General features: G+C 44.4%; 2 protein-coding genes across 4 annotated transcripts in view; both read left to right on the top strand.

The window, feature by feature from the left end:
- Positions 1-8,429, top strand: part of TULP1 (TUB like protein 1) — a 31,927-nt gene extending 23,498 nt beyond the window's left edge. The window contains exons 12-14 of the mRNA XM_063138121.1: positions 362-460; positions 1,670-1,841; positions 8,296-8,429. Coding sequence (XP_062994191.1) covers positions 362-460; positions 1,670-1,841; positions 8,296-8,429 — 405 coding nt within the window. The remainder of the gene's footprint in view (positions 1-361; positions 461-1,669; positions 1,842-8,295) is intronic.
- An 11,622-nt stretch (positions 8,430-20,051) lies between these two features.
- The window catches only part of TEAD3 (TEA domain transcription factor 3), a 102,331-nt gene continuing 94,604 nt past the window's right edge, over positions 20,052-27,778 (top strand). For 2 of the 3 annotated variants that reach the window (XM_063140996.1, XM_063141005.1), the window contains exon 1: positions 20,053-20,237. The gene's annotated coding sequence lies outside the window, so the exon portion shown is untranslated. Of the gene's footprint in view, positions 20,238-27,778 lie in introns of all 3 variants that reach the window. The other variant, XM_063140988.1, reaches the window with a different exon arrangement.

The following is a 27,778-nucleotide window of genomic DNA, read 5'->3' as shown; positions in this document are numbered from 1 at the left end:
ATAAAAGCATTCTTTCCCCCCCCCCACCCCCATTAGAAGGCTTAAAAGAAAAAAAAAGGTTGGGAGAAACTTGAAGTAGATTTTTGTGGAAATGGACCATGAGCAAAATTCTGGCCTTGAAAACAAATTCCTGGGCTGAGCTGAGCATGTGATTCTAAGTTTTGTCCATCCTCCTGAGCCACTGGCTGGCTGGGGAATACTGGAAGTTGTAGGACTTTTTTCAGATTGCATTTTAAAGTAGTTTTTCCATCCTTAAGCTGTTAAGAATCTGGTTGCTTTGGGAATATAAATGAACTGCTCATGTTTTGAGGATAATATATGATGGTGACTCATTTATGAGACTTCTGGGTTTCTGTTTCAGGAGACAAATGTATTAGGGTTCAAAGGACCTCGAAAAATGACAGTGGTCATTCCCGGAATGAATTCTGACAATGAGAGGGTGCCAATTCGACCCCGAAATGTAAGTCACCAACAGAACCTCACAGAAGACACAGGCACTTCAGAACAATGCCAATGTGTCTGAAGCTCCACATTGCAATTACTGTGATGGCTCTCAGCCAAATGTGGATGGCCCAGTTTCACAGGGGACACATAGTCCTACACTTCAGCAGCTCTTCTTCATGAACTTCTACTGTCATTGGGAAGATCATACACAAAGCCTATGAAAGGGCAGGAGAGTTGGGGAAGTTTCCAAGGCCTTGCCACTAACAGCCTTCCCCAGCCTGGCGCCCTCCAGATGGATTGGACTGAAACTCCCACCATCCCCACCCAGTATGACCAACACCTGTGCTGGCTGGGGATTATGGGAGTTGTAGTGCAACACATCTGGAGGGTGCCAGGTTGGAGAAGGCTACTGTATAAGAATAAGAATCTCAGTCATGCGGAATAGGAATGGGAGAGCAGTTCCTTTGGCAAAACGAGACTGAGTGGGCCACAGAGCCAGTGCGGGGCGGTGGGTTTGAACATGAAGATGTAGATTCAACAACCTACTCAACATGTGCCAGGGGTTTTTTGAAGTTAAAATGACACTCTTATCCTGAACTCCTTAGAGAAAGGATGGAATTTAGCAATACATTGCCAGAGGGGTCGTGGCTCAGTGGTAAAGCACACAATTTGCACGCAAAAGATCCCAGGTTCAATCCCTGGCAACTCCAGTTAGGGCTAGGAAGGAATCCTGCATGAAATCCCCGGAGAGCTGCTGCCAGTCAGTGTTGACAATACAGTGCTAGATGGACCAATGTTCTGACTCAGTATAAGGCAGCTTCCTATGTTCCTAGACTTCTTCCCTAACATTTCATAGCAGAAGGAATCAAAGGGGAGTCTGGGGATGTGGACTAAGGACTGCAGACACTGACATATAACGAGTATTGTCTTTCACAGGCCCTTGAATACCTCACAATGTTTTGCTGGGCAGGTACCATTAAGAGAGGCAAGGCTAAGATGCAATCCATGCTTAACGTAGATGGGGGGATAACTTCCAGATAGACTGAAGGCCTTATTCTAGGTTCCACCAGTTACGGTGTGTGTGTGTGTGTTGTGTGTGTGTGTGCATGTGTGCGTGCTTTTTTGGTGTACCCACTTCCCAGACATATGTAGGGGAATGTTAGCAAGCACAGCAACATAAGCTTTTTGAATGTCTTGCTCTAGTGCTTTTCTCATTTCTTCCCAGGATAATGATGGGCTGCTCATGAGGTGGCAGAATAAATTCATGGACAACTTAATCGAACTGCATAACAAATCCCCAGTGTGGAATGATGAGACCCAGTCCTACGTGCTGAACTTCCACGGCAGAGTGACTCATGCCTCTGTGAAGAACTTCCAGATTGTGCACGGCAATGACCGTAAGTCTCACAGAACCTTTTAGCCTGGGTGAGGGAAGCCCTCTTTGGATGCCCCCACATGGCTCTAATTTCGGAGGTCATACAGGGCTGGCTGAAGAGTTATCGCTGCCCTGGGCAGAACAGTTAAATGCAGGAGCAGGGAAGGGCATCCCTGTACAAACAGAGAGCCACAGAGAGCCACTCGTTGCCTCAAACTGGGGCGAGGCAATGAGTGGGGTACCACAGGGCTCAGTCCTGGGCCCAGTGCTCTTCAACATCTTTATTAATGATTTGGACGAGGAGGTGCAGGGAACGCTGATCAAATTTGCAGATGACACCAAATTGGGTGGGATAGCTAATACTCTGGAAGACAGAAACAAACTTCAAAGTGATCTTGATAGGCTGGAGTGCTGGGCTGAAAACAACAGGATGAAATTTAGGGCAACCAGGATGATCAGGGGTCTGGAAACAAAGCCCTATGAGGAGAGACTGAAAGAACTGGGCATGTTTAGCCTGGAGAAGAGAAGATTGAGGGGAGACATGAGAGCACTCCTCAAATACCTAAAAGGTTGTCACACAGAGGAGGGCCAGGATCTCTTCTCGATCCTCCCAGAGTGCAGGACACGGAATAATGGGCTCAAGTTAAAGGAAGCCAGATTCCGGTGGGACATCAGGAAAAACGTCCTGACTGTTAGAGCAGTACGACAATGGAACCAGTTACCTAGGGAGGTCGTGGTCTCTCCCATACTAGAGGCCTTCAAGAGGCAGCTGGACAACCATCTGTCAGGGATGCTTTAGGGTGGATTCCTGCATTGAGCAGGGGGTTGGACTCGATGGCCTTGTAGGCCCCTTCCAACTCTGCTGTTCTATGATTCTATGATTTGTGACTTGTACTCTCTGTTCAAGCAGTATGAGATGCTGGACTTGCATGTGGTTCCTGGGCGCCCCTTGAATTGTGTTGCTCCTTGTGGCAGCCTAGTCTGCCTGTATGATTGAGCTGACCCAGGAGGGTCAAACGTTCTATTTTAGACCAATCCCCAGCTAAGGAATATACCTACAGACCACAAAAAAGCAGGTGTATGGCAGATTTTAGAAAGGCTTTCATTTTTGTGCTGCACAGCCTAATAAGTGCAGGTCTGCATACATGCTGGCATGCTCAGATGACCACTGCAAGTCTGATCAGACGTATGGCCTATGGCCTATGGCACTGGAGGCTGATGGCTCTGATGTCACTGAGGTGGTGAATCCACTCCAGGTTTCAGTCAGAACTGGGGCTTGTCTTGACGAAGAGTTTGGATTCAAAGTGGTGGCAGGTCATCTACATGACGTAACCGCCATTGCGAACCCATCTGGGGGAAAACCCCAGAAACCCCATCTGAAAAAAGTCGGGGATATACCCCAACTTTTTTGGCTGCGGAGCCGATGGCACCCCCTGATTGGTCGCCATCGGCTGGGCTGGAGAGAGAAGGGGTGGACAGGGAGCTCCACGTCGGGCTCCTCACTGTAAATAAACAACAACAACAACAATAAATAACGAGGGGAGGGGAGGAACGGAGCAGCTGCCAGGCCACTGCTGCTGCCAGGCCGAGCACAGGAGAGTGGGGAGGAACGGGGCAGCCGGCTCTCTTCACTCTGGCTGCTCCGTTCCTCTTTTCCCCTCCCCCTGTTTTTTAATTTTTTAAAATATATTTTAATCTGTAGATGCAAAGGTTCGCATCTACAGATTTAAAAAAATGGAGGAAGGGAGAGAGGAAAGGGGCAGGCAGGAGGACGCTGCCACTGCCAGGTCGAGCACAGGAGAGTGGGGAGGAACAGGGCAGCCGGCTCTCTTCACTCTGGCTGCCCCGTTCCTCTTTTCCCCTCCCCCTGTTTTTTAATTGTTTAAAATATATTTTAATCTGTAGATGCAAAGGTTCGCATCTACAGATTTAAAAAAATGGAGGAAGGGAGAGAGGAAAGGGGCAGGCAGGAGGATGCTGCCGCTACCAGGTCGAGCACAGGAGAAGGGGGAGGAACGGGCCCCGAGCACTGGGGAGTGGAGAGGCACGGGGCAGCCGGCTCTCCTCCTGCTGACTTCACTTTGGCTGCCCATCTACAGATTTAAAAAAAATGGGGAGAGAGAAATGGGGTAGCCAGAGTGAAGTCAGAGGGAGGAGAGCCGGCTGCCCTGTTCCTTCCCACTCCTTGGTGCTTGGATCGGCGGCAGTGGCAGCAGCAACTCCCCATTGGCGCTCCTTCACATGCAGATGCCTGGAAGGAGCGCCAATTTGGGAGCCCAAGGCCTCACAGCGTAGAGCCGCTACCGTCAAGACGGGGGCCTGGTGAGAAATCTAAAGGAGCTACCCAAAGTGCAAAGCATCTTGGATAGGAACATAGGAAGCTGCCTTATACATTGGTCCATTTAGCCCAGTATTGTCAACACTGACTGGCAGTGGCTCCCCAGGGTTTCAGGAAGGATTTTTTCCTGCCCTGCCTGGAGATACTGGAGATCTAACCTGGGACCTTCTGCATGTAAAGCTCCTTTAGAGTTTTCACTGGTTCTGACTGAAACTCGGAATGGATTCACCGCCCCGTTGACATTGGAACCACATAAGAACAGCCATGCTGGATCAGACCAAAGGTCCATCTAGTCCAGCACTCTGTTCACACAGTGGCCAACCATCTGTCAACCAGGACCCACAAGCAGGACACAGCGGAACAGCACTCTCCCACCCATGTTCCCCAGCAACGGGAGAATATAGGCTTACTGCCTCCACTAGTGTACCTAGGCTTTCTAGCTACCAGTGGTCTATAGCATGGGCGCCACTTGGAACTGCAACTATGTGAAAGCAGCTTCCAGGAGAGTCAGATGAAAAATGGGTTTTGCGATAGAATAGTGACCATCCCCACAATTGTATAGGCAGCACTTTTGCATGAATGCCTTGCCAAATGGAGCTGCCTCTGTGAAGTTGTGTTTCCAAACGGCAACCATGCCACAAAGTGCATGCGTGGACTAGGCATAATCTAGTCTGACATCAACAAAGGCAGCAGAGTTTGGAAATAAGCTCCCCAAGTAGTGTACGACATGGTTCAGACCTGTGTACCTCTGAATAAAAACAGGCCCACCCTTCTGACGACGGTTTTTTTAAAGCACACAAAATTACATCAAGGAAGCTGGAAGCTATTTGGGATGCTGCTTCTGAAACAGAGGTTTCATATTGGGTTAGAATGCCCAGTTTCCAGACAACCGGGCTACTTGACTTATTTCCAGGTAGGAGAATCTTCCTGAAATCTGTAACCGGACATCGCTGTAGGGGAATGCGCTGAATTTTACCACCAGGCAACAAGGCATACCTCAATGATCCACTAGAGGGAGCACAGCAGCAGGCAGACTGGAATAAAAGTTTGGGTTATTTGCTAGACTGGATCCCACCCCCCCAACCCCAAAAGGCAAACTAGGTTTTGTTTGCTTGTTTTTTTGAGATTGGAATCCCTCCTGGGTATGCTTTACAATTTTAGGCATAGTTACAAGGCACTCCTAAACTCTGAAGAATGCACGACATGTTTCTGATTACTCGAGATAGTAATCCAGCATTAGATCAGGCTACATTCAAAATGGCCAGTGATGGGTACAGCTTGGGGACTTGTTCATCTGTCTTTAGGTTCCCTCAACTCAAGAGAAATGCTCTGAATTTCTCATTCACTAAGAAGCACCATTGGGGTGCGCGGATGTCAGTCAAGAGACAGATGAGAGTTACATTTGATTACGCAATCAAGATTTAAAGGCTTTTACCGCAGTGTTGTTATTCTGAGTTTGCATCCTGCCTGATTACACAGACAAGGAATTCCAGGATGTTTAATGCACATACCATTGCTGATTCACATGGGTCTTTCACACAACTCAAAGTTTTCTCTGTAGAACAATGAAGACCCTCCAAAAATGATAACCCTGCTATTGTTTTCATCAGCCTTCCCCAACCTGCAGCCTTACCAAAGTCATTGGCCATGCTTGTAGGGAATGAAGGGAATTGTAGTCTAACACATGTGGAGGGCACCATGCTGGGGAAGGCTGGTTTACATATTCACTAATCCCGGGTGACAAAGAGTCCCTGATCCTGCCAAGCGTTGATGACTTGTTTCAACCTCTGATCCTTTCATTGAATGCACAGATCAGAGCGGAAGCTCCCTTAGGGCTTTTTATGCCAGAAAAATGGATTGTGGAAGAGAATGGGCACTCTTACTAACCACACAAAAATGTAAAGTAAAATGAAGTCCCAGGGCCAAACTAGAAGATTTGTCATTCATGAAATTAGCACTTATTTGTGTGGCTTTTAAAGAGTAATTAGCGGGGCAGGGGGTGCAGTCCAGACTGGCAGAGAACAGCGGGGGGGGGGGGGGCTTTTTAACACTTTCCCCTCCACTAAGGTCCCAGTCCAGTTCAGGCCACCCACACCTGCTATTTGCACCAGTGGAACCACTTCTTTCCATGAAAATAGATGGCACCATGGCCTAATCCAGGTTGGGACCACAGCAGGGGTGGAGGCAATGGGTCAAAAAACCCTACTCCCACCAGGTTAAGGCCATTGTACTTGCTATTCAATTTTTAAAAGCTGTTCAGGCACTTGCTAACTGTGTGAATGATATTTCATATAGTTTAGTCCACTTTACACCCTCCTAGTGAAAGCAAACATTTGGACCACATTGATCATAGGTCTCAGGCGATGTCTTCCAAGCCCCCAGGATGTATGCAACATGCTGAGTTCATCTGCAAATTTGGGAGTTTGTGCAAGGGGATCCATCTTCTTTCAGAATCTGATTGTGTGCACTGAGTGACTGTGAGTGTCTGGGCGTAAGCCTCCTGGAGGTGCTTTGGGCATGTCCTTGTTGATGTTCAAAGCCACAATTCTGATACAAAACGGAGACAAGATATTACAAGGAGGGCAGTTCCTTCCCTCTTGAGAGTGACGGCCGGGGCTGTGGGCCCTCTGTGGAATCCACATCAGAGCCGCAGCACACAGAAGCAGCCAAGCCGTTCCACAGAGTGTGTGACTTGTCTGCTTGTCACCTGTCCAGCGCAATCAGGGGATGTTACTGTCTGGGGTGTAGGATTACAGGACAGAAAGAACCTGCTCGGGGCCCCAGTTATTTTTACAGATTTCTTGTTACCCTCACTGGTAACAAAGGGAGCCACGACCAAAGCAGTGAGTCAGAGAGACCTCTAGAATGCCACAAATACCTTGGTGAGGAATTCTGGTGAGGGGGCAGGTCTTCTGGGGGAGGCAGAATGTATTGGTTCCTGTGCTCTGTTCACCCAGCTGGGAAAAGAAATGTACTTACTTGGTAGCTCTGTTGAAGAAACAGCCATCCGTTGCCCAGCAGCTGGCTGGTCAACTCCTGAACTCTGCTGTGCTCGTCTCTGTCCCATCATGCTCCCTTCTCCTTAGCATTTGGCTAGGAGTGTCCTGATTAAAACAGTTTTGTTCAGTGGGGTATAAACCAGACTGCTTCAGCACTGGAAGAAGAGATAGAACCCATGCAGTAAACCTATTCCCACCAGACTTTGCCTGGAAGGCCACCTCTGGTGGTGACCTCTTAGCAACATCCAGGATCTGTTCACACGTGTAGAATGTCCGCATAGCTGATGACGATATGTCACAATAATAGTGTACTTTTTAAATTTAGCTTTGTGGCCGAGACAGAAGTGCACCGGGGTGGAGGGTGGTAAGAATCGTTTATCTCAACTGCTTTGCAATTGCTCTTTTTGCTGCAACCCCCTCCTGTCATTGTAGCAGGAGGACAGCATCAATTTAAGGGGCATGTTCCCATATTCATTGTGGAAAACCGGAAAGGCTCTGTCATTGCAGCTGATTGCTAAGCAAGCTATGGAGTTCCAGTATTCTGGCTGACAATGGTCCACCACTGGGCTTTGCTGTAGTCGATCGGGGAGACTGAAAAGCCTACTTAGGTTGTGGAGGCCTAGAGCCTGTATCCATGTCAGCATACCTGGCAGGAGGGAGAGGTCTCTTCCACAATGAATAGTGCTAAAACATTAAGGCAGCATCTACACTTCTGCTTTATAGTGGTACTGAAGTGCACTGGCAACTGTTGGGGCCTATGACACATCTACACCAAGCAGGATATAACACTATGAAAGCGGTATATGGAATGTGTCAATGGGCCCCAACAGTTGTCAGTGCACTTCAGTACTGCTATAAAGCAATAGTGTAGATCCTGCCTCCATATACCGCTTTCATACCACTTTCATAGTGCAATATCCTGCTTGGTGTAGATCTGGCTTAAGTCAAGCGCCTGGCAAAGCTTCTGCGCAGAGGTCCCCTTTGGCGCCATCATCAATAGTTTGTGCTCCTCCTCCATCCACCTTTGGTGAATCCTGCCCTGAAAGGCGTAGGGGACCAAAAGCTGCTTTACCATTTACATTTATTTGACATCTTGGTCCATCTGCTGAACTGACGGTGTCTTGTCTCCTTTCCTGCAGCTGACTACATCGTCTTGCAGTTTGGCCGTGTGGCTGATGATGCTTTTACCATGGACTACAACTACCCGCTTTGTGCTGTGCAGGCCTTTGCCATTGCCCTGTCCAGCTTTGATGGGAAGCTGGCCTGCGAATAGCACAGCTGACATTCACCATGCCTAGGTTGCACTGAGTCTGGCCAAATTCCTGCTCTCTGGACCGGCTACTGCAGGCAGAAATTTGCCAGATGATATAAAACAACCAAGATAGTGTGAAAAGGAATAACAGCTCACCTGGCATTACTCAATGTTGCCAATACACAACTGGAGAAAGTCTTGCAGCAGCAAAAAAACCATGGGTGCATATTTACGAAGTAGCTTTAGCTGGTAACAGCATATGCACACACATGTTCTTGGCATATGCCTCGTGAAAGAAACAATATTCAAGCCCAGCGAACAGCTGCTTTAAGCTGTAGTGTTTTGGACCATGGCTGTAGGGAACTCCTCTCTCTCTCTCTCTCTCTCTCTCTCTCTCTCTCTCTCTCTCTCTCTCTCTCTCTCTCTCTCTGTCTTTGTTAATTTACTCATTCTCAAGGGATTTGGAACCAGCTAACCATCTCAGGCTATCATATTGTCACTTCCTGTATATACAAACTTCTTAACAATCAGGAGTAGCTGTTGTTTGAATCCCAGGCTTATCTGACTTTCTTTCCTTTTTTTAGATTATTTGCAGGGTGGGTGGTTCTGTTTGGTAATTTATAATTGACATGAGAAAAGGAAGTTGTTTTTTTCTGTACTGATAATGATCAATAAAAGATCAACTGGTGAAACATGCTCCAGTTTGTTGTCCTTTTAAAAACCATGGCCTGCCCAGCCAGCCTCCAGGACTAATCTGGTTGGCTGTAAATGCATAGGTTGCTTTTTCGGAGTCTAATGAATTTAGAGTTGGGGTCTGGACAGAATACTAGAAATATTAGAAAAGCATCATAAACTGCCAAGGCAAAACTATATTACTAAGAACTGTTTTTGGCCTTGTGGGGTATTTTTCTAACCTCATAAAAATCTGTCTTAGTGATGCGAAGAGGCATTGGGGCATTGGAGGGCAGAGCTGTGGGTGCTATGCAGCCAATTATGCACCCCCTAAGATACTTCACTCTTTACCGGCTTTACACCATCAGATTATGCCAGGGTGATGTTAAAGAATGATTAGTACCTCAGTGGAAGGAAATAACTTTGTCCACATTGCTGGGTTACAGGGGCAACCTGGTCGCCCCCGCCCCTGTCACATATCTGTTTTCCTGGTGTAGAAAACAGTAGCATGGCTGGAATCCTCCAAGATAAGCAGGATTAGGCTGAGCCCTTTCTTGGTTGAAGAAGGAGGCCATCAAGGGAAGAAAGCCGCAATGGGAAGGCCAAGCTGTTGCAGGAAGTGCTTGGTGACAATGACTCAAAAGGTGTGGTGCTCTTTGTGAGTCACGGTGAGACAATTTTCAAGTATCGGTGAGGGGTAGGATACTCTTCCCCCCTCCAAAGCCATTGAGAGGGCACTTGTCCCCATGGGGAATGGGTGTTTTATCTAGGAATGGGTGTGCTTAAATTTGGTTAGGGCATCGGAGTGCTTTCAAGTAACAACTCTTTTGCTTCGGTTTCTGTTGGACAGAGCGAGAGCCTTCTCTTCCTGTCCTAACACCTTTATGTGTTGTTGCTGTAGGATGTTAGATGTCTTCCAAGTCATGATGAATCATGCATGTAGGTGTGGAAGGAAGGCTGGGAGATGTTTTGTACATATAAGCTGTAATTAATTGTTATTCTTATTCTTATTAATTGTCAAAGGGAAGACACCTAGCAGACAGAATCATGAAGGTTTCTGACTTCTTCCCCTCCTTCCCCGCCTCTCCCCATCCCTCATTTTTTTAAAATATGGAACCACTGATGTAATAATTTACAGTGTCTACACCAGTCCAGGATCTAGCACCTTTCCTGCTGGAAAATCAAAGGCAATCTTTGGTGCATGTATTAGAAATAAACATTACAGCCTAAAGTTCTGTCACAGCATATGATGAATCATTAGAACTGAGTAGTACCATAGCCTTGAAGGTTTTGTGTATACATGCACACACTTCTGAAACCACCTTATTTTTGTATCCTCTTCAGTCTCTCAAATGTTGAAGAACCATCATCAAAGGCACTGCTTAGAGTGGGTGGGTGTGACTTCCTGAGTTCCAAATCCTATGAAGGGGTCCAAAGAGTTTCCAAACCAATGTAAAGGATGCTTCTCTGAACTGGCATCTTTACCATCAGCCACCTCCTGAGTCCATCTGCAGCTCACTTGTAGCATGGCCATGTGTCCTACTTTACAGGTGTTAGGATGACCATATGGAAAGGAGGACAGGGCTCCTGTATCTTTAACAGTTGCATAGAAAAGGGAATTTCAGCAGGTGTCATTTGTATATATGGAGAACCTGGTGAAATTCCCTCTTCATCACAACTGTTAAAGCTGCAGGAGCTATACTAGAGTGACCAGATACAAAACAGAACAGGGCTCCTGCAGCTTTGTAAATAGAATGAAATTCCTGTACATCCCTAAAAAAACATCAATTTCCGTCAATGAGCAGATGATGGAATGAAAGACACCTGACAATCCACAAATCACAGACAGAATGGATTTAACAAAATCCATACATCTACACATATAGATTAGCAAATGCACATTTTATGCAAATCTGTGTCATCTTTGATCCTTTGATCCTTTTCTTCCTTTTTGGCCATTTGTAAGGTATCATTAACTGAAAGGGGCCAGAAAAGACTGCCAAACACATTTCAACATAGCCCTAAGGATAAAAGGCAAGTACTTTCATTCATGGTGGTCTTGCTCATACATACAGGGATTCTGGAGATCAGTACATAGAGAATTAATGGTTATTACTAGAGAAACAATTGTATATGATCCAGAATTATTTTTATTTTCAATATATAAAGGACTTAATACTGAATTGAAATGTAAAGACTTAATAATATTCCTGTTGACAGCTGCTTGTCAAACAATCACGCAGCAGTGGAAAAAATAGAACAATTTGAATTTATCTGCATGGTATCGAAATATATGGTCTGTGGCAATATTAGAAAAAATAACTTATGACTTGCTTCAAATTCAAGGGAAATCAGAATCAACATCGTTCAATGTCATATCGGGGAGATTCGTTCAATATGCATCACATCCGAATGTACAACAATGTATGCCTGCTTCAGCTCTGAATATATGGACATTGTAACAACAAATGAAGGAATACAGCACATTTATGATTTGGGTCTTTCTTTCTTTCTTTCTTTCTTTCTTTCTTTCTTTCTTTCTTTCTTTCTTTTCCTTTTTTCTTTTGGTCTCCTTTCTTCCTCTATATTTTTTCCTCTCTGCTTTGATTAAACTTCCTTCCCCTAGAAGTTTTATCAATCAACTTTTATTCCCCCCCTTTTTGTATATTATACATATTCACATAAATGTTGGTTTTATAGTACTTCTTAGGGGATTGTTTGTATTCATTCTCAGGAGCAGCTGGTTAGCCACTGTGTGAACAGAGTGCTGTACTAGATGGACCCAGGGTTTGATCCAGCAAGGCTCTTATGTTCTTAATAAGTAAAACAGTAAAACAAAGCTATTATATTCTGATAATTCTTATGGAAGAAGAAAAGTGAAATGTATAGAATCATATACTGAGCAGTAAGAACAGATTAGAAAATAAAAATTAAATCTGGCTCCTCTGGTATTTACCATGCTTACTAACATTTCATTCTGTGCAATGACATTATGATTCCTCTGTCTTCTTATTAAAAAGAGATGTAAGTGAATGTGAACAGTTAGGACCAATTTCGCAAATGTTCACTCACTCTTTGTCTGCACAGGTATCTGTACAAGAAAAAGAAAGATGTTATCGATAGTATTCATTCTGTTATCTAAATCTTAGATTCTAGGACAATTGCCCCCTGGTCTCCCTCAGTACTGTCTGTTCGGTCATCTAAGACAGTACTGTTTCCCAGTGCTGTAATTTAATTGCATATTTAATTTCCTAACACTGTAATCCAGCCTTGACCCAAACTGGTGCTTTTGAGATGTATTGGACTACAACTCTCATCATTCCCAGACAATATGGCTGCTGTAATCTAACAAAATTATACCAGAGTCTCCAGAGTATCATCTCAGCATCACAAAGTCTTTAAGGTTGCTACCATGCAGCATCACCTTCTTAAATGTGAAAGGGTAGTGACTAGGCATTGACTAAATGAAGTGAGTAATTCTTTCAGCTCAACCAACAACATCTCAAGCTCTTGCACTTTTCATCACCTCCAGAACCTTAATACATTTATTAAACTGGGGAGCAAACAGCGCTTTCATTAATCACAACTTGTGATTTCAACTTTGGGTTTCTTTACTCAAATTGAATTCCATACATGTACATCATTCTGATATAGGGCATTGTCATCATCATCATCATCATCATCATCAATTATTTAAACTTATTGTTTCTTCTATAGCCTAAACTCTCAGGATGATGTACACAATAAAATCAAAACAATAAAAGCAGTAACTCCAAAGATACAATCACAATAAAATGCATGGAAAAAAACAAACATTTAAAAACCAATTAAAATAACAAGGCAGTAAATACAAAAGATATTATATAGTCACATAGAAATATAGCACAAAAGATAACTTAGAAAATATAACCGAGTGATAAAGCCATATGATGAGTTAAATGCCCCAGAGAATAAAAAATGTTTTGCCTGGCGCCAATGAGATCAATGAGAAAGACACCAGGCAGACTTATTTAGGGAGGGCATTCTACAATTGAGGGGCCATCACAGAAAAGGCCCCTCATAAGTATCCAACCCCTACCCCCAAATTTCAGTATGTGGGGCCAGTTGGAGCAGGGCTTCTGATAATTTCCTCCGGGCACAGGTAGGCACGTATGGGAGGAGGCAGTCCTTCAAATATTGTGGCCCCCAAACCATGAAAGGGCTTTGTTGGCGGGTGGGGACAACACTTTGAATTGAGCCCAGAAATTAATCTGGAGTCAACAAAAAATATACAACACTGGTATGATATGATTGTAACACCTGGTTCCAGGCAGTTCTCTTGCCCCCACTGATGTTTCCAGATAGTCTTCAAGCCAACACCACATATAATGCAATAATTGAACAGGCAGTTACCAAGGCATTGATCATAGAAGCCAAGCTACTACCATCCAGATAGAGGCATAGCTGACATACCAGCTTAGAATGGGAAAAGGGGTTCTATGCCACAGAGGACACTTCTGTTTCTAAAGGCAAAGATGGATCAATAGGCAACCCTAAATTATGAACTTCTTGTGGGAGTGCAAACCCTTCCAGCACAGACTGTACACTACTTCTCTGGATGTGTAAAGTGCCAACCAACAGTACCTCCATCTCAACTGTTTCTGCTTGGAAAACAGGATCCTTTCCAAAACAGAGCAGTGGTTCTATAAGATTGTGAGTGCCATTTGGAATGTAATTGCAATTGAGCACCTACTGCATAGTTCCAGTTATGTGAATGATGAGTGACATAACCTCCACGCCACTCCACTCTGGCCTATGCCATTTGGGGTCATTTTATTTATTGCTTGAGAAGCTGAGTGCTCCCCTGATGAACCATTCCAGGAACATTAATCTAGCCTTTAAAAACAACAACTATGGAATACAACCTTCCTCCTCCCACCACAGCAGTGCTCTGCTGTTCCATGACCGCCTTCATATTTAGATAGTTTCTTTAAAGCTGTGTCCTGCCACCCCTTCCGAGTAAGGATGTAAGGATTTTGGTCTCCATCACACCTCCCTTTCCCCCCTGGTTTGTCTCTGTGATTTCTAGCTCCATTTCATTAGCGCGTCAAGCTAATGGCCCTTTTCACGTGGGTTTGTGGCATTGTGCTATACTGATGAAACCTCCCTTTCATTTGTTTGCTCTTTCACCCCGTCTCACCCTGTCCCTTCTCCTTCCACCTCCAGTTCATTAGTTGTAACATTGTGATGGGTGGGGGCTCCACACCCACCCACCACTGGCTTTGTTGTCTAGCAATTTACTGACTTAATGTTTCATCGGCTGGGCTCCATTTCTGCAGGCAATAAGGGTGGGATTGGAGCAGTAAACGTTCATTCAACTGACTCAGCACAAGTCCATTGGTTCGACACTCTCTCTTCAATGCACATGCCCCCAACAAAGGAAATAGCAAGAGGACGGCACTACATGGGGGCAGAAGGGTGCTTTAATTCCATTTGGGGGAAATAATCCAGACTTTGCCCGCTCTAGGAAAACACGAAAAAGGGAGAAGAAGAGGCTGCATGTCTGCAGGACAGGCACGACGTCATCCCAGTGCCGGGCTGCAAAACCGCAAACCAGGCATGACGAGAGTGCAATAAAACACGGGTATGATGGAGCCCATCTGTGTTTCATGGATTGTCAGGCATCTTTCATTCCAGCATCCACCGATTGGTGGAATTGGATGTTTTGTATGTCCCATTAAACACAGTGTGGTTTACTTCTGAATAGACATGTATAGGCTTGCACTGTTAGAACCTTCCTTGTACTATTTCTGTATATGTGTGAATGTTGTTAATACAGGATAATAAGCAGAATAGAGTCATCATTCCCAAGTCTCCAATGTGGTGCCCACGGATGCCAACATAGCCATGGAACCTCTCCATGCCCCTCCTGATTTTAATTTTATTTCTTAAAGTTCTTTTAAAATTAAAAACTTTAAAAAAAAACTGGGAGGCTGGCAGGCTGCAAAATGAAGTGCTGCCTTCAGCAGCATCTTTATTTGAGTTTAAAAGAGAGATGTTTATGTTTTACAGCTCAGACTCCACCTCTGCCATGTACTAGGTTCTTGGGCAAGTTATTTTTCTTTTAGCCTCAGCAGCTCGCCTTTTGGGAAATGAGTGTTTTGTGACTTGACATGCCCACCATGACAGTCAATTTATGAATGGGCAAGCCCCCCTCAATAGCAGCCATTTTGTGACAGCACCCATGACAAACTCTCAAAATTCCAAATGTGCTCACCAGTTCAAAAAGCCTGGGGAACCTGGCTTTGTTCAATCTAATGCAAATATTAGCCAGAAAGGTAATTGTGCTTCCAGTGTGGAAAATGCCCAAGGATTCTTGCAGGTCCTGAGTCTGAATCTTGATTAGTGTCAAACTGAACAGATGCCTCTAATCAATGTATAGCAGTAAGTGGAGCTCTGGCCCATTGGAGGAAAGTGATTTAAATTATATTCCACTGACCATATCATTTATACAAAACACACTCAAGTGTTGTGCTTTGGAAAACAGCTTCCTGTAACAGACTTCAAAATACATCAACATTATTTATTTATTTATTTTAATTTCTGGCCTCTGAACACAAATTTCGCAATGGTGAATTTAGAGGGCCTTTTATTTTCACATCCCATAAACATTTTCTGAAGAAATTCTTTTGAACTATTCTGGGGAGAGTACTTGGTTTTATAGAGCTGAAGCTATTTTTTTGCTTAGGCTTGGATAAACTAGCTATAAGGAAATAGTATTTATAGCTTTATTAAATGCAGCTCTTTTATATTATAATTCGTAAACAGCAACTGTGGATTCTGCCAGTGCAAGAAAAAGAGCAACAGTCATAAGTAAATTGGATCTCTGAAAAGGCAGAGCTCTATCAAGCAACATGAAAACCTGCCCCTGAAACGTGGACCCAGGGCCCTGGGGCCAGTTTAGGATTACATCCTGGAGTGATTGCTGGAGGCAGTTAAGATCTGATGGAGTTTCCCCTCTGTTGGTCTCCACCAACAGAAAGGAGCTCAACTGGTGGGGTGACTTCCAACAGAGAGCTCTGTGGGCAAAAAGCTTCCACCGGCATTTTTCACATCAACCAGGATGTTCCAGGGATAGGGCAGAGAGACAGTATTGGATATGCCGGGCCCAAAGCTGCTTAATTCCCCTGAAGGTGGTTCAATCCAGACCTGTCACCTTTGCCAGCCTAGAGCTGTGTAGGAAAATTCCCTTCTAATATCCAAAGAAGGGAAAATAGAAATGATCCTACTCCAACAAGGGAAAAAGAGGGGGGTGGGGAGACTCCACTTCCACCTTCTGTCCTGACCAGACCAAGCTAGCAAGCCTATGGATAAGGTGGCAAATCCTATGGATAAGGGTGGTACTGTTCATGCCATGAGATAAGAAACTCCCCGGCTTCCCCAATGCTATATATGGATGTCTCAGGAGGAGAGAAAGGGGAAAGGACCCTCTTTTTCAGTCTTGAGAACCATGGAACCCCTTACGAAATCATCTGTGCTGCAGAATACAATAGGGGAAGGCTTCAGGGGGTGGTAAAGAAAAAAATGTGCCCTTTATCCCTATCAACTCCCCCTTTGCTCAGAGACGCTACAAGGCTCCTGTAGCATGCTGTCTATGAAGAGGAGCAGTTCCCTTAGCAGGTGGAGATACAATGCAAAAAATTGTTCTAGGGTTATACTTATGTGCCTTTATATAGTGCAATCTATGTATAGGGTGCTTTATTAAGTAACATAAGCAGAACAGGACCCTGTCTAAGGAGACTGAAATAATGAGGAAACAATGGAGAGGGGAATGGTGGGAGATGCCAAGGCAACAAGCAATCACTATGAGCATTTCCCTTCTCCCAGGCATTTAACAACATTTAACAATGCTAAGTTTGTTTGTTTTTTAACATACCTCAGAACTGTTGTTTTAAAATGGATACCGTTGTTTTTATGCTGTTGTTTTTATGTTTTTCATGGTTTAAAATTTTTGTAAACTTTTTAGTGCTCACTGTTTTTAACTGTTGTAAACCACCCCGAGAGCTTCAGCTATGGGGCGGTATATAAATGTAATAAATAAATAAATAAACCACATCTTATTCTATCTTGTTCTCCTTCAGGGGTTTTCTGTGATAAGAAGAAAACATGGAAGAAGCAATAAACATGGGAGGATTTTGAGTGGAAGACATTGTAATCTGGACCCCTATGAAATTCCCTAAATGAGGTAAGGGCAATGGTACAATAAAAATTTCCTCTGGAAGCACCCATAGGCTGCTTTTCAAATCAGGAGAAGGACAAAGAGCAAAAGCCATCAAGTCAGGCCTGTTAAGAACATAAGAAGAGCCACGCAGGATCAGACCAAGGGTCCATCTAGTCCAGCACTCTGTTCACACAGTGGCCAACCAGCCATTGGCCAGGGATGAACAAGAAGAACATGGTGCAACAGCAGCCTCCCACCCATGTTCCCCAGCAACTGGTGCACACAGGCCTGTTGCCAGAAATGTTGTGATGAGAGGGTTGAAGCATATACAGGGATGGGATAAGATAGGAAGGAACAATGTAGAACAGGCAGAATCAAAACAGAGTCTGATATATTTAAAGTTCATACGAATCAAAACACCAGCTAATATATTTAAAGTTTATATCTAGTGTAATATATTTTAAGTTAGTTAACAACACATTTCTATTTATAAAATTAAACATGTGCCTTGGGTGTGACAGTAATCCTAGTGCCTTTCTATTCACCAGACAGAAGGCTAGAAAGCCAGGGCAGTATTATTTACATGACAGAGGTGCACAAAATGATGCATGGTGTAGAGAATGTGGATAGGAAGACATTTCACTCCTTCTCTCATAATACTAGAACACCGGGTCATCCCATGAAGCTGATTGGTGGGAGATTCAGGACAGATAAAAGGAAGGACTTCTTTGCACAGCACATAGTTAAGCTATGGAATTTGCAACCACAAGATGTAGTGATGGACACCAAGTTGGATGGCTTTAAAAAGGGGGTTAGACAAATTCACGGAGGTGAAAGCTATCAATGGCAACCAGTCCTAGCGGCTATATTCTACCTTCAGTATCAGAGATAGTGCGTCTATGTACACCAGTAGCTGGGATCATGGGCGGGAGGGTGCTGTTGCACTCATGATCTGCTTATGAGTTTTCTGTGGGCATCTGGTTGGCCACTGGAGGAAAGGCAGGATATGAACATAACAAAGAAGCAACACTTCCCAGTTTGGCTTGGTTTTTTAGCAGATTAGCTTAACCGTGTGTAGAGTAAATTCTCCTTTATTTTTCAAATCTGTTTTACAACAGGAGTGTGCTGTTGAAGGCAAACTGATGCCAGGCAGTGGAGAATCAGGGTAAAATCCAACATACTTAAAGTAGACCCGCTGAAATGAAGGGGACTGAATCCCCTTCATTTCAGAGGATCTACTCTAAGTAGGATTTATGTTGGATTTTTACCCTTAGACGGGCAGTATTGTTGTTTTCAGCTGGAGGCGGAGTTGAGCTTAGTTTGAAAGCGGGTCTAGCTGTCGTCGGGAGCCGGTGGCGAGAGCGAGCGAGGTGATTTCTCGCTGTTGTCGGATCCATTTCCTGCTGCCCGCCCTTTGGCGAAGGGTGGAAGAAAATAAGATTTCAAACGTCTGACCGACTTCCTCTATTGTTGAGTGTGGCTTGGCCGATTACTATTAAGTGGCTCTGAGGAGGCTGCGCGCGGCGGCCGCAACCTCTAGGAGGCGCTGCAGCGGGAGGCTCAGCGCAAGGGCTGGAATGTCGGAGCGGAGCGCCTGCTTGGTGGCCAAGCTGGAACCGAGCGGAGTTGCTCCTTCGACTGTGACATCACCGGCGAGTGCAGAGGCTGAGATTCAGGGCACGGGCTGTTCTGGAGCTCCTGCCGCAGTTCTTTGAGCAGCTCCCAAGCCAGCCGGTCCTGTCCCCTGCCTCCCAACGCAGACAGGCGGGTCTTTATCCCCCTGCGTTGCACTTCTCCCCCGGGGCTGGAGGCAAGACAATCGCCACCCGCCCAACCTGTTCCAGGCAGGTTATGCCTGTCCAGGAGGACTTCTCGACTGCAGCTGCTCCGAGCAGGGCAGCCCCCACATCTTAAGCCCATCCCTTTTTGAAAAGGCTGTTTCTTTTTTATTGTTCAAACCGATTTATCTCACTGATTTCCTCCGCCCATGAATAAAAGAGCGCTCGTTTCGCCTCCCTTCCTTAACCACCAGATCCTACGCACGTTTACAGGGAAGCCACCCCGGCTGAGTTCAGCAGCGAAGTGCATATAGCGAAGTGCATAGGATGATTGCAGCCTCACAAGTAGTAGCATGCCTTCAGATCCCATGTTTATGCCGTGCAGTTTATATACCCGCGTGCATGGCCTCTCTCTTCCTTCATTATATCTTAACTGCCCTTTGAGGTGGGTTAAGTGACTGGCCTGAGGTTACACCGTGAATTTGGTGGTTAAGGCGGATTTGAAGCCGGTCTTCCCCGTTCTAAGTCTACCCGCACACACGTTCCCTCAGGGAAGAGGGATCCGCCTCTGGACCCCGTAACATTTCACTAAGAAGCGCACCCCATGCAGGCAGGCATGCCCCCTCCTGCAAACAGCCCCCACACACACACCAAAAAAACACCTCGTCCTCTCCCTTTGGTTAGAAGAACTTGGTTGGCCATAATGACCCAGCCTTTTCCAGTAAATGCATCCAGTTTCCTCCCTGCCCCCCCTTCCGGCCGGCCTGCAGCAGAAAGAACTCCCCCTCTGAGAGGGCGAGGGACCCGCTCCTCGAGTAGAGGAGGAGGTCTCCTCCCCCGGCGGCGGCGGCGGCGGCGGTGGTGGAGGAGGAGGAGGCTGTCCGTCCGCGAGAAGGGCGGGGGTTGGCTCCTGCTCTCCTTCCTTCCCTCCCTCCTTCCTTCTTTCTCTCTCTTTCCAAGTTTCTGCTCCTCCCTCCTTCGCACAAACTTTCCCGTCGCTCTTGGTCGTTTCCCGGCTGGCTTCTCTCGGTGCGCGACGGATTCCTCGGCCAGCCAGCCTACCGCGCCCCCCCCCCCCTCTTTCTGCTGCCCTGTCACCTTCTTTCCCGAATCGAGGCAGAGCCTCAACCGGCTGCACCGGCGGAACCACCACCCACCCTTCCCCGGACGGGGCACGGAGTAAGTAAGCTAGCAGAGCGCTCCCACCCCGGCCCTGGAAACTCTTTTCTTAGGAAGAGGAAGGAGAAGATTTGTCTCTATTGCGCCCCCCTCTCCATACAGTTGTCTGGGGCGGTGCGGGGGGGGGTACACGACGCCGTTTCCCCGCCCCCTGTCCCTTCACATAGTTTGCCTCCCCCAGACCAAAACCGCAAACGCTCTCCCGCCCATATTGCTGGTAATGCTAGAGAGAGAGAAGAGTTGAGGGGGAAGCCTATTCTCTTTTTACCCCCCTCTTTCTCGCCCCCCTCCCCGTTTCAGTCCTTGGCCGTGCCTTGTTGCGGTTTCCTTCTGGAGAAGGACACTGTATCCATTCTGTATCCATGGTGCCTCTTGGGGTAACTTCTTCTTTAGGGACAACTTTTCCTTTGCTCAGCAGACATTGGGGGAACCCCAAAGACTTAAAAACGAAAAGTAAGACCCTACAGTTTCCACTTGGAATACATCCAGGGATACGTTAAGAAATCTTGGTTTCTACCCCAGGCCCATCTTTCTCAGTTTTAAGTTTTAAAGTCGGAGGCCTGTAACAGATCTGGATTAATTCCTCTCACTTATACTTTGTCCATCCCAGTAACTAGTCTACACTTCTTCCAAGTCGGCTTTGGTGTATGACCCAGACTGTATATTGATAATAAGAATAGAACATATCTCTCTGTGTATAAAAGTAGGTTATACAATCTTTCTTGTCTCTCAAGCATTAAGACCTTGCTCTATAAACTTTGGGATGTCTTCTCATGGTTTATTTGTATTATTATTCATATCTGAGAGGAAGCCTTTTAAAACAGCATTTGTTCTCGTTGTGTGTGTACGTACTGGCAGTTTGTACATAGGCCACCCGTGCAAAGTGTTGACAACTCATGGGTTTCACAAACACATTTCCTCAATTAATTACCTTTGTGTGTGTGATATTTGCGTAATGCTGTATTTCTCACTCCTTGGTCACATGCATAAAAACAAATGCTTTTGTAGGTTCATTGCATGTATAAATGTAAGCTGTATTTAGGAAAGTTACATTTGAAATGACATAGTTCTGGCATGTGTGAGAAGAACAAGCAATACTGGCTGGTGTTGGGAGAAGATGGCACAAGTTATATTAAAAACACAAGGGGGGTGTTGGATAAAACAAAGCATTGGATTTGGTCATAAGGAGGGGAGGGAAAATCCAGTTCTGACTGATTAGTTATGGGCAGTTGACTTACAGTGTTAATGGATTAACAAAGAAATAGGGAAGCCATGAGACCAGAGGGCAAAAGCTAAAAAGAGAGGGCTTCATGTCTTGTCACAAATAAGAGCCATGGTATATTGGTAGTTGCACCAGAGCAAGTTGGCCGTGTGCTGCTTCTCCCTTCCAAGTAAGTTGATTAGTTTCCCAAGGTAGAATGTTTTTGAGGCAAGCATTTGCTCCATGTGAAGTAATATCTGAATGAGTAAGGATACAGTATTATTGAGAGGCCTGACATTTGGGACTTTTCAGGGGAAGATCCTTTGTACTGAAGACCACTTGCTTGTAGTGACGCCTCGCAGGCAGGTTGCTGTTTGGTCAGGGCTCTGCGGGGCTGGATGTATGGTTGATCACACAGGCCCAGGCATGTGAGAGCTTGCACCATTCAGGGGAATAGCTGTCTAGAAAACAGCACCTGGACTGAGCTTTAGGTTGCTGGGCAAACGAAATCTAACTTCCCAAATGAAGACCTGCTTCTTTACAGAGACTACTCCTCAATTGTCTTCAGGAGCTGTTTAAGTGTGTTTTGGCCAAATGTAAAATAATAATAATAGAAGGGCTCTGACTTGCTTTCAGGTAAGTGATAGGCTTAATTTCTTTTATCTGCATTGAGGCAGGGGGCTGTGGGCAAGGTTTCAAATTGCTAATGGTAATCCAGCAAGGCATACAGAAGAGCTGAAAATAAGGAGCTGAGTATAATGTTATGTACCTTAACTTTCCCATGAATCAGTGCAAGTTTACTAAAGTTTTAATCCTATGCACACTTAAGTGGTAGTAAACCCCACTGACTGACATTCTGAGTAGCCATGTATAAAATTGTACTGTAACTAGGGAGTAAGCCCTATTGAGCTCAATATGACTTACTTTTGAGTAAACATATTTAGGATTGCACTGTAATATATAGAAGTGAATGAGTGCTAATAATAGTTCTAGAGGATCTGCTGCAGATTTCTACTAATAAAATACCATCATATAGTGATGAATTTTCCCATCTAGAGAATTGTTAAGCTTGTTGATACTATTCTAAAACTGTTATGGCTTAAGGGAAAAAGAGATAGGAATGTCTTGTATTATGCATTTGTATTATAGATGCACAAAAGAACTTAGTTTTGGCTGGATACTATCCACCCAAACCTCCTCACTGTGGAAGAGCAAGTAGTCTACTTCCTATGTTTTTTTATATCCAAGTAATAACTTATATTTAATGCCAAACAACTCCAGTGTGCTGTCTCTGTAACACCTCTCTTAAGCTTTAAGAGTATCTGTATATAATCACATAAGACAAGATGGTGATTATTGGGTCATTTGTAGCTTCACCAGACCTTATTTTTAAAAGGTTGAAGATCTAGTCAGAGTAGGTCAGCTGGAGGCTTCCTAATGATATGTATGCCTCCGGGCCTCTGTATCTCCAAAAAGATTCCCCAAATGGAGGGTTAACACTACTTTTCAAGGGGTTTTGAAGTCGTGGTAGAGATCTTATGATATCAAGTAGTATAGATAAGCAGTTTAAATAAAAATAATTTCCCATATTAATAAGCTTCAAAACCAGTTTTAGACATGTAGAAATGATTGCGAACTTCATGGAACAATAGGTGAAAACCTTCTCACTTCTGGGAACAAAACAGCTTTTGAAGTTGTGAAACTGCTGGATATGAAACACTGCTTTCACCACACAAGTTTAATTTTCAGGCATAGAACATGCATATCAGCTTTCTTGTTATAAGACATGTAGTTTCAATTAGAAAGTTCTTACATTAACTTTACTTAACACATGGTAAAAAGTTATACTTATACTTGATAGCCAAAACATATTAAGATGTTCCTACAGATAGGCTAATACATATTTTGATAATTGGTAACAGAAAGTATTCAGTTTATATACATTGTACACCATCTAAAACTGATCTCCACTTTGCTAATATTCCATTTAATGCTACTGAAAGAGAGCCAAATAACTACTAGTCCATTGTTTTATCTCTAGTGTGAAGGAGTGGTTACAGTGCTGGACTAGGACTTGGGAGACCCAGGCCCAAATCCCTGCTCAACCATGAAACTCACTAGGTGACTATGGCCCAGTCACTATCTCTCAGCTAACCTATCTCACAGGGTTGTTGTGGGGATAAAATGGAGGCTTTGATCTTGTTGGAGGAAAGGCGGGATATAAATGTGATTAGTTAATTAAATATTTTAGTGTCAGTAGCCTTTGGTGTAATATTAAAATTTGTTTTGCTCTCCACTTGGTCTAGCCCTGTGCTAGGCAACCTGGTGCCTTCCAGATGACTTGGACTACAACTCCCATAAGTCCCAGCCAGCACGGCCAATAGTAAGGGATTATTTAAGGCTGCAAATGTACATGGGAGTAGTTCCCATTGAACACAGTAGCATTTATTTCTTAGTAACCATACATAGGATTGTGCTGTAAATATGCAGAATACCCCCATCTTTCTCATCCCTCTCCCCACTTTTGCCTAATATCTAGCCTGAAGAAGAGTTATAGGGAATTAGAAAGCTTGCTCATTACTTTATGACTGTTTTATTGATCCTAGTAAAGACTATACCCAACAGCACAACTTTTGAAATTACTGTGTGTGTTTTTAGTTTCTATCCAGTTTGCAGGGCTTTCCAAAGGGGCAATAGTTCAGGTTTGTAGAAATTAAGCATGCAAATGTGGTTCTTGCGCATGAAACCACCCTTTAAAATTAGGATGTAGAACCATACCTGTCTAGGGGTTTGATGAATGCTCCAATGGAAGCATGTTCCCCAACATATCTGAAGAAATCTGGTTTTGTATAGTTGATATTGCTGCCACTGCTGCACTGAAAACATTCTCTCCTGCAAGCCAAGCCTCTCTTAAACTGAAACATGCTACCAGTGGGAATTATGATCATGAAAACAATGCTTCAGGGACTAATGTCAGTGTTTCCAATAAAAGCAAAATTCTGCACTCCTTCTGTACAAGCCAGTCTTATTTAATTAGAAATAAATCTTACTATGTTCCATTGGGCTTCTTTCTAGGAAAGTGTACATAGGGCTGTGGTCTTAGCTCCCCAAATATAAGAACAATAATTTATACACAACTATTTTAAGGTGATAGAGGGTGTGATTTCAGTTTTTGCATAGGAGCCTGAACTGACTTCAAACTGAACTAGAAGTAATGACAATTGCCACAACCTGATACCTTTTGTAGAACAAGTTTGACAGCTCTTGGTCCAGTTTCCTTGTGGGACCTGTGCTTGTCTTGCAGAAACCACCAGCCCTATTGAGAATAACTGGCCCTCCTTGTTTGCAGTTTCAGTAGAGAGCAGAGATTAGACATACTGTGGATTTGGAATCACCTCCCTAATTTTACTGGCTTAGAGCATAGAAAAATGTCTGCTTCGTGAGCAGTCTATGAGTGGGATGCATAATAAATTGATCCTGCCTGGATGTAACTTATAGAGTGCCAGTTCGTAGGTTCTGTCACAAACTTAGGAACAACATGAATTAGCAGAAACAAGCCACAGTAAGCCTCTGGCTTTAACCCTCCTCCTCATGCATGCCTGGAAAGAAGATTTCGGGAGTGTTCACTTGCACTTAACAGCAGTTTGCTTGGCATCCAGACCAACAAACGGTTTAACATTGGGCCTGTTCAGAGAACACGCTAAGCCATGGTTAGGCCACTGACCCTTTTGCAGCAAGTGGTTAGTGAGCATGTTTAAACCATGGTTATGTAGACACCATGGTTAGGAATGGTTCACACTAAGCCATAATGTTTAGATCAAAACGCTTAACCATCATAGTTTTGTGTATTGTCTGAACAAGGCCAGTAACTATGGTTAGTTTCAAATAAACCTGCTTCAAACCATAAGCTGAGTGAGGCACTTTTGGTTGTTAAAAGGACACAACTGGTACTACCACCATCACCACCACCTCATTTGGCTTTCAGGTACTCAGCAACAGTACTGGAAAGTGCCAAGGGAGGAAGACCCGGCTAAGTCCTAGGGTGATTTTCAGAAAGCTCAAGTAGCATGGGAGGCTGCGAAGCACAGGAGAACAGTAATTAAGGGTGCAATCCTATGCATGTTTAGACAGAAATAAGTCCTAAGACTCCCAGCATCCTTCAGAACACACACCTTAGCCACCTCATTACAGTAAGATAAGCCCTTAAGCACACTAAGGAATTTCTCTGAAATTCTCACCCCTTCAATTTTTGGATGTGGTTTCTTTTTGCTGCTCTTCCCTCTTACAACAAATGGTCAGAAATAAATAGATCGAAAAATTTGTCACAGCACTACTTGAGACTACAGCTACATCAGCTCAAGCAATTTGGCTCTATTCCTGACATGGGAAGGGCTGAAGTTCAGTGCTAGAGCTCATGCTTTGCATGAAAAGGGTCCAGGTTTAACTCCTGGCAACTCCAGGTAGGACTTGGAAAGAGTCCTGCCTGAAATTATGGAGAACTGCTGCCAGTCGGTGTGAACAATAATGAGCTAGATGGACCAAGGATCTGACTCAGTATAAGGCACATTAGCACATGGGTGGGCAACCTGCGACCTTCAGCCTAATTTCAAAAGTTATCTGGAGGCATTAGATCAGACCCCTGGCAAAATGATACCTTCCTCACCAGTAGCCTGCTGCGAGTAGAGAGGGGGAAAGAGGAGCAGACAAAGCTTTTGAAGTTAGGCTGAGGGTTGCAGGGGGGGAAAAGGATATAGAGAGGGAGAAGATGTGGCCCTGACTACTTTAGGTTCTGGCCACACCCACTGCTGGTTTGGGCCTCATTTACTGCCTGCATGCATCCCCTAACAGATTATCTCTGAGGAAATGCAGCCCTCAGCATAAAAAGGTCCCCTAATGTTGAAAAGGCACAAAGAGTTGGTGCCAGGTAAACCTTCTTGGGACAGGCATTCCGAAGGTGGGAGGCCACAGCTGAGAAGGCATTGCCCCTAGATGTTTGTGGACTTGAACTCCCTGCAGCATGGCCAGTGGCCCAGAACACTAAGAGTTGTAGCCCCAAAACATCTGGAGGGCACTAGGCTGGGGAAGACAGGCTTAGATGATGGGGGGCACCTGGAGGAGAGCCTCTAAAAATGGTATTTCTCTACATGAGTGTTTGTACAGAAGGAGGCAGCCCAAACCTTCAGGTGGCCGAGGACATGTCCACTGCCTTTCCAATATGCACAGGCCTGTCCTGTATGTGAATGTACATGCATGAGGTCAGTTCTGTCCCTGTGTTCAAGAGGACAGCATGATGAGAGCTGCATGTGGCTATTGCATTCTCCTTTATAGTTAAAAATCCAAGTAAATCTAAGGCCAAAAGGGAGAAAGAAGAGAGCCTTGCTTGCAGCTTCCGTTTTCACAGGGAGAGAAGGAGCAATGTTGTGTGGATAAGTACTGAAACATGATGTATAATGCTGTGTTAAATTCTGAAAAAGCAGTCTTTCAGGAGCATGTGTGGTCTGAACCACTGGTTGCGCATATGTGTGTGTGCATGTGTGTTGTGGCTAAAAAGCATTCCTGTTTGTAGCTTTTCATGGGGCTTTGTATCATTGACATGGCAGCATCCTGACCCATTATATCACAACTCCCATTGTATCTTTCTCTTGTGGGATTTTAATTAAATTTTGGACTAGAAAACCCAACATATTTTGTAATAAATATAAAATTTTGATTTTAAATAATGGACTATATCTGGTGATCTTGTGATGTGAAATGTTATCATCATCATAACAACAGCAGTAATAGAATATATATCACTTTCACCAAAAATAAGTCTCAAAGCATTTTACAGAAAAATAAAGTAAAACACTAATAAAAACAATGAAACAATCTGAACACCACAAAGACAAAGACATAGGAAAGATTGCTTATTCTAAGAAACAAAGAAAGGAAATTCACAAAATTTTACTCTCAATCTCCTTGACAAGATTGTGCCTGTCTCTTACGATGGGAGCTGTTCTCAGATCATGGGTATGAATATTTGCAGAATATGTCAACATGGGCTCTGTATTAATCTTCTCTTATCCTTTGAGAGCAGTCATTTAATATTATGAAGTTCCTCAGTATAGGTCCTTCCAGTGTCTTTTATAAACAATTAAGCCAGGTATTTACCTTTTGGTGCCTATTACGGTTCTATTATGAATGCTCCTTGCCGTGCAGTCTCCTGATCATTTTTGTTACCAATTGCATTATGTACCTTGTTTGTCCTGTAATAAGGAAGGTGATGAAGAGTTTGCACATCTGATGTGCATGTGTTCATGTGGCATTTTAGTTTTCAGATGGGCTGACCACTGCTCTGAAC

This window comes from Elgaria multicarinata, chromosome 1 (genome assembly GCF_023053635.1).
Source record: "Elgaria multicarinata webbii isolate HBS135686 ecotype San Diego chromosome 1, rElgMul1.1.pri, whole genome shotgun sequence".
In the NCBI taxonomy this organism is placed as follows: domain Eukaryota; kingdom Metazoa; phylum Chordata; class Lepidosauria; order Squamata; family Anguidae; genus Elgaria; species Elgaria multicarinata.
Note: the sequence above shows the minus strand (reverse complement) of the source record. Positions and strands in the feature narration are given on the sequence as shown.